Source organism: Littorina saxatilis, linkage group LG5 (genome assembly GCF_037325665.1).
Source record: "Littorina saxatilis isolate snail1 linkage group LG5, US_GU_Lsax_2.0, whole genome shotgun sequence".
In the NCBI taxonomy this organism is placed as follows: domain Eukaryota; kingdom Metazoa; phylum Mollusca; class Gastropoda; order Littorinimorpha; family Littorinidae; genus Littorina; species Littorina saxatilis.
The window spans coordinates 27,970,849-27,978,155 of NC_090249.1; the positions used below are offsets into that span (position 1 = coordinate 27,970,849).

Below are 7,307 nucleotides of genomic sequence, written 5' to 3' on the forward strand. Positions count from 1 at the left end.
ACACACACACACACACACACACACACACACACACACACACACACACACACACACACACACACACACACACACACACACACGCACACACACACGCACGCACACACACACACACACAAGCATCACAACACAATGGAAGAATTTCTTTTTTTAAATCTCCACAAATGTAATAAGAAAAGTATAATGAACCTGTTTGTCCAACTGCTGTTTTTCATAGCGAAGCACCTCCATACAGCTTGTTCCATCACTGAAAGAAGACACACGAATGTATTAAAGTAAAAAATGTTTTAAAGTAAAGCAAATTGTGTTATATTGTGCTAGATATTTGTTCAGTGTAAGCCTTTCAAATGGTACACTTGTGTGTGACGTTTTACAGGCACGTGAGTTTCTGCGGGCTGCTTTCACATTGCAAGCAGACTGGATCCGACTGTTAGGCCAAAACAAAATATGTGTGGTTACAGTAACATAGCCCCAAAAAATAGGGTAGGAAGGTAGGCAATCACTTTTTTTTTTTAAACTTATTTTTCTAATGTGTACAAATTAAAACTACTTGACAGGGAAATAAGTGTGCGACTCGAGCGCTTTCGCTTTCATTGCGTTTTCTGCACTCGGGTTTTTTGTTGGTTTTTTTGTTTTTTTGACAAATGTAATAAAAAGTTATAGGGTCGGCCCCTTAAAATAGGGTAGGTCGGGTTACCGTAACCACACCTATTTTTTTTTTAGGCCTTATTCATGACCATACTGTTTTGTGTGTACCTCATATTTACTTACCCACAGATCCACTACTCTCAAGATTAGTCTCGACAAGCAAAAGATTTCTAAAAATCTACCACCCTTTACCATGTCTGCAACAAATGATAAAAAACATGCACAAATAAAAAAAATGAAAGTTGAGTGCTTCACACACTGATAAAGTCAGCTGCCCTGTTAAGTCATAATTTGTTACAGTTTCTTTGCGAGCCTAAGAAAGAAAATAAATGCATTTTTCAGAAAACACCTATGCTATGCTAACTTGGTTTTTCTGTCCCTAGAACTAGAGTCTATTTGGGACATGACATGGTTATATGCTAGACCATATTAGAAACAGCTGCAGACTAAGAGTTTAAGTAGAGTATAGATGTCAGGCAAGCTTGTCGGACAAAGACTAAGCCCATCCTTGTCACAGTGCTTAATTTTACCCTGTCAGCCAGTAAATCTGTTTCCTACAATGATTCTTCCCCCCCCCCCCCCCCCCCCCAAAAAAAAAGACATTATTGATGGTTTGCTTGTTGCTATTATTAATGCTTGCTGACAATTTTTACACTCATTTTGATTGTGCTTCCTTTTTTGTCTTTGAAGTAAAAAATAACAGTTATTTTCTTCACTTCCCTCCCATCTCCCTTTTTGTGTGTGAAAACAATGTGCAGTTCAAATGAAAACAAGGAACAATACAGCAAAACAAATAGCTTCAAAATTCCTTCAACTGTAAGTAACAATTGTCATTTTCAAATCAAGTTTATTATTTTTTTAAAGGAAAAGTCCAGACTTTAGAATATCAAAAAGGCATTACATGAACAACATTTTGACTGATATGGTTGTTGTTTCTTTTTGTAGTTTTAAACTGGACTTTTTAAATATCACAAGGAATATAATTATACTAAAGCTCTTATAAATATCAAAGTAATTAATGTAAACAGTAAATTTAAAAACTGTTAACTCACAAGGTCTTAAAAAGAAAGAAGTGTTAAATTGGGGAGTCTTAAAAGGGGTTTCCACTGTAATTAAAATACTGTAACTTTGCAAAATACACAAACACTTTTCTGAAAGATAATATAAAACTAAAGGCAAGAGAACATTCTTGACCATTCAAAAATGATATAAAGTCTTTGTGAGATTTCAAGGCTTTGTAAATATAAAATACAGGTAGCTCAAAATAAATCTCAGAAGAGCTGTTACTTCTGCTCACATTGTTTTAACTCATTTACATCTATAAATTTGTTATAATTATAAGAGTCTTTCTCTTGCCTTTCAAAGATGTCAATAAAAAAAAAATTTTAACAGGAAAAAAAAAAATGCATGTAATTAACAAGTAATTGCACAACTCTTCCCAAAGCTGAACTCACACATCAGATTCGTCCCTATCAGAACTGAAAAGAGGATACACGTAGAAATAGTGAGGCACTTCATAAAATATCAACCCTGAATCAGTGAATGCCCGCATTAAAAGACTTTAGATCATCAACATGTAACATTGTACAGAGAATAATAAGATCAACATCTCAAATTAACCAAAAAGTAAGACCATTATTTGTGACCAATTAGGTAAACAGATTAGACTCTATGCAGACATAACATCAATTCAAATATCACATTACAAGGGCAATCAGCATGCATCACGATATTCTGCAAACACAACAAAACTTACCTCCCTTCAAATACAAAAGCATAGAAACAACCTGTTTAGGCACTCAAAACTTGTTTATCAGGATACAGTCATCAGTCAACACTAAGGAACAATGATACATGCACTGTATTAGAGGCATTACCTTCTGCAATATGAATATAAGACAAGTACATGTCGCCAGATCTAAGAGAAAAAATCCCTTTCGCATGCCCAAAAAGTGTCGGGCAATTGATAGGACTAGATGTACATGCATGATAATTTTCATGAAACAATTTAAAACTCAGTACAGCAAATGTCAGAAATAAACTTCCCCTGAATGACAAGAGGAAACTGGCTGCACTTTCTTTATAGCATAAGAGCAGAAAGAATTCAACCCTTTACAATTCAAAGCTAAATTTATACAAAATGTTAACTGTGCACTGGACACTGATATCAGACATGACTGTTGAAGAAACTTGGCATAAAAATATCACATGCAGACAAAACTGCACTCTTCAACAAAACCACATTACATGTATTGATAGCACTACCATTTTAAGGTTGCCTCAGACCATTACAGCAGCTAGGTAACTGCTCATTAGAAGGTCAATGTTTCAGGTTGCGGAAAGGAAAGAGGGAATCAAGTTAGGAACGTGCATTCCTTCAAAACAGTGTTGCCGAGTTACAAGAAGGGTGATGACGTAGAGAGTGTATAGAAAAGCAAATGCTCATGTTCATGGCATTCAATTCACTCTTGAGGCGATGAAAACAAAGCAAACAAAGCGGGGAGATTCATGAAGACAAATCGATCTTGCCTCATTTTTTGGACACTATTCCTTCAAAACAAAACGTCAGACAGACAGGCAGACAGGACAGGAACAACTGATTCATACACAATGGGGTTGGCAGGTTTTGGATGCAAAGTACAGTTCAAACCAATGAAACTTGGCCAAGCAGTTGCAGGTCTAAGATTCAGCAAAATGAACAGGCAAGATCTGAAGCATGACTCCAGGTTCTGATAAGGCCTATATAGCCAGGGAATTCTAAATTTATGTTGGTAAATCAGAATATTTCGCTACTGCTGGCTGATTTTAGTGTGCATATACAGGGGAAAACATCTGTGCTTTCCAAGACAGCAAGCTAAAAGGGGTTGGATTGCAAATATAGGGAGTCAATAAGCTCCAGCATAGGATATCTTCATTCAAGCATCTTAGAGGGAAGTTTTTCTTGGGGATTTCAAGCCTGCTGGAAATTAAACTCACTGATTTTTGGACTGAGTACTGCTTCCTTCAGGTTCTATCTTTCTGTACACACCCACACCCATGGGCTCCCTTCACATATATAGCAGGCAGAGCTGTGTTACATTATTAGTCACTACAGTATCAAATACTAATGCAAGATATTTTGTTTTCATCTAGCTGACAGATGATTTTCTGTGCTGACTTTACATAGCAAGCAGACTGTGTTAGATTATACATTACTACAGTACTATACTTTTAAGTTGTTGATTTTTTTAATCTAGCTGACACTGATTGTCAGTCTCATGATTCCGTGGGCTTATATATCTTCACATAGCAAGCAATCTGAGTGTGTTAGATTGTCATTTACTCTAGCTTTACACAATTACTACGGTTTTATGTAACTTATAACAGACATTGGTGTCAAATTCTGTGGTCTGCCTTCAAAAAGCAAGTAAAGTCTGTTAAACTAATATTTACTACTGCATCATAATTGTTAATTTTTATACATAACTAACCCATACATATAACTGCTGCACATATATCAGACTTTCTGTGTATACATATGGGATCAGCAGAAGACACCTTCATTAATCTACAACCCTTTACCATGACTACAACAAATAGTAAGAATTATGCATGCAAAAATGAAAATGTCAATTAATCAAATAAAAGTAGACTTCAAGAAGAATGATGATACAGACATAAATATTAAACTAAACACAAAACATACACACAAACAAGGAACAGTCAGACTGGTGTGTGTCAACAAAGACCAGAGAGGAAATTAACTGCTCAAATACTGTACGAGAGTAGAGTATGGCCTGCCCATGTGTTAGCAAAACATATAATCTAAAATCTTAAAATCTTAAAACATGGCAAACAAAAAGCACTACAAATTGTGCAAGGCCTTATCAGTTAGAGTTAGCTAAACACAAAATCCAAAAGGATTTTAAAAAGTGGTTTTTTTGTTGCAAACATTGGAACAAAAACACACACAAAATGTCAGATCCATGCTTTCAAACCAACTTCTGCTGTCATCTTATTACGTACAAGGGTACAAATAGATATAAATGACTGGACAAAATATCACAGACACAGCTTCCAAGTCACTTCGTATCCAACTATGTTCACCCTAAAAATTATCATTGTTAATGTCAGTGAAGATATAAAAAATAATTATGTAAAAGATTTTGATTGAATTGTGATTATGCAAGAATCACAGTGTAAACTGAATGTCAGAAATGATTTTACATGTCCTTCCCCGAAAGTGGCGTATGGCTGCCTAAATGGCGGGGTTAAAACGGTCATACACATAAAAACCCACTCGTGCAAAAAACACGAGTGTACATAGGAGTTTCAGCCCATGAACACAGAAGAAGAAGAATTGTACAACACTCACTTCTCTCCCCGTCCAATACTCACTCCAAAAATGTTCAAAAGTATAAATCAATGCCACTATGCCAGTGAAGAAAAACTTGAACTGTACAAGGTTTTGATTGAAATATGATTATGATAGAATCACACAAAATTCTGGCTGAAATAAAAAAAAGCAGCCGCCACCAACATACACACATTTTCACAGTTTTTGATTTTGACAGTTCAGAGACTTAACATTTGGCCACAAACAAGACAATATGCTCTCCGCAACAACATTAACGTGAAAAATAAGTGATGAGCATGCCGTCAAATGTCACTGTCCAGTTGGTCGTTTTGTAGCGTCGGTCGCTCTACATTTCCCCTCCTCTCTTAGGAAAGTGTGCAGATACTTGACTTTTCACTGCCAAAACAGAAACAGATTTCAAATGAGTGAAATCTCTCTTTTTCTTCTTCTTCTTTTTTGTTTGTGTGCCATTCTGTTCCTTTTGAATAGAATGTTTTTTGGGGTTTTTTTTATGCTGATAAAAATGTAAGTTTATTTTCACAAAATAATCCTTTCATTTTTAAATGTTAAAAATGTTTGAACAAAACTCATCCCAAATCGCTTGTGCAAACGGAGACAGTTTTGGTGCTCTTTCATCAAAGTACAAAAATAAAACACAGGAATAAATGTTTTACTTCAAGTTTGCTGAACTCTTCAAGAGAGAAGGAGAAAGTGACTTGTTTTTTTGGTCCTGAAAGTTTGAGAAAAAAAAAAGACAGCAGCTAAGGTTATATCTAAAGCAAGCACAATACTGTAAGTATGTTACCTACATCAGCTTAGAAGTCATATATAATCGTGCATACTCACTTTTTAGGTTTCTGAGCCTGTAACCCAAAAAATAGAAAACACACACATAAAATCATGAACATTTATTGAGACCAATTATAGACATGAAAACATTTTTCTAGGTGAACTAAATATTCTAAAAATACTCACATCAAATCAGTGTCATCGTACAAAGCTCATAACAAGCCTTATATTTTCAACAATTTTTATTTTAAATTCAAATGTTTCAACTCGACAAATCACTTAGTGGCAAAAATTGGGGTATAAAAATCCTGAAATACAGAACATGAAGAAAAAAATCTTGGAAAAAAATCATCAGTACTCTAACTTTAACTTACCGATGCTGTTTGTCCTGCTTGACTCTGAAAAAGTAACCAAAAACATAAAACAAATTAAAACAACAAACTGACCAAACCTTACAAAATAAGGCACAAAGGTGACCTTTAGAATATGCAACCATACTGATGTTCACACACACACACACACACACACACACACACACACACACACACACACACACACACACACACACACACACACACACATCAATAGAGACCACAAATGCAAAATAGTAAACCAAAACTTACCGCTGTCTGCTAATATGAAGTTCTGGATGGTTAAAATTAAATAAAACACAATAAAAAAAATAGAATTAAAAAAGAAATATCCTTCTAAAAACACAGACGCATGTACACAAATGAACACACTGTACCACTAACAACTGACCTTTGACCCCACTGTGCGAATAAACTGGTCAATGACGAGCCACTTCTCTTTGCTTTCCTCCACCTGGCGACCTTTAAAAGGGTCGCGTAGTCTGACCTTCACCTCCAGTTTGCCACCAACTGACTTCCGACCGTCCATCAACTGAAATAAGAAAGAGAACATTTAATTGAAATGATAACTTCAGAGGCATGTAAAAGATTATTTTCAAAACTACAGTTCATATTGATATAACAACTGTGACCAACAACATCAACAAGGACTGGGTGGCCCAGTGGTAACGCACTTGCGCTCGGAAGCGAGAGGTTGCGAGTTCGACCCTGGGTCAGGGTCAGGGCGTTAGCAATTTTCTCCCCCCTTTCCTAACCTAGGTGGTGGGTTCAAGTGCTAGTCTTTCGGATGAGACGAAAAAACGAGGTCCCCTCGTGTACACTACATTGGGGTGTGTACGTTAAAGATCCCACGATTGACAAAAGGGTCTTTCCTGGCAAAATTGTATAGGCATAGATAAAAATGTCCACCAAAATACCCGTGTGACTTGGAATAATAGGCCGTGAAAAGTAGGATATGGCTGCGATCTGCTGGCCGATGTGAATGCGTGACGTATTGTGTAAAAAAATTCCATCTCACACGGCATGGATAAATCCCTGCGCCTTGAATATGTGCGCGATATAAATTGCATAAAATAAAAAATAAAATATAAAAATAAAATATAAAAATAAAAAAATAAATCCCTGCGCTTAGAACTGTACCCATGGAATACGCGCGATATAAGCCT

General features: G+C 36.0%; 2 protein-coding genes across 5 annotated transcripts in view; both read right to left on the reverse strand.

Annotated features, from left to right (window-relative positions):
* The window catches only part of LOC138966762 (orexin receptor type 2-like), a gene marked incomplete in the record, with an annotated part of 280,805 nt that overhangs the window by 55,798 nt on the left and 217,700 nt on the right, over window positions 1–7,307 (reverse strand).
* The window catches only part of LOC138966749 (coiled-coil and C2 domain-containing protein 1-like), a 33,708-nt gene that overhangs the window by 5,030 nt on the left and 21,371 nt on the right, over window positions 1–7,307 (reverse strand). Inside the window, exons 23-27 of one of the 4 annotated variants that reach the window (XM_070339079.1) lie at window positions 6,533–6,673; window positions 6,145–6,168; window positions 5,828–5,844; window positions 2,100–2,123; window positions 187–244 (exon numbers count right to left, since the gene is read on the reverse strand). In XM_070339079.1, the coding sequence (XP_070195180.1) occupies window positions 187–244; window positions 2,100–2,123; window positions 5,828–5,844; window positions 6,145–6,168; window positions 6,533–6,673 (264 nt within the window). Of the gene's footprint in view, window positions 1–186; window positions 245–2,099; window positions 2,124–3,621; window positions 3,691–4,665; window positions 5,378–5,827; window positions 5,845–6,144; window positions 6,169–6,532; window positions 6,674–7,307 lie in introns of those variants that run through there. The other 3 variants (XM_070339078.1, XM_070339080.1, XM_070339081.1) reach the window with 3 other exon arrangements.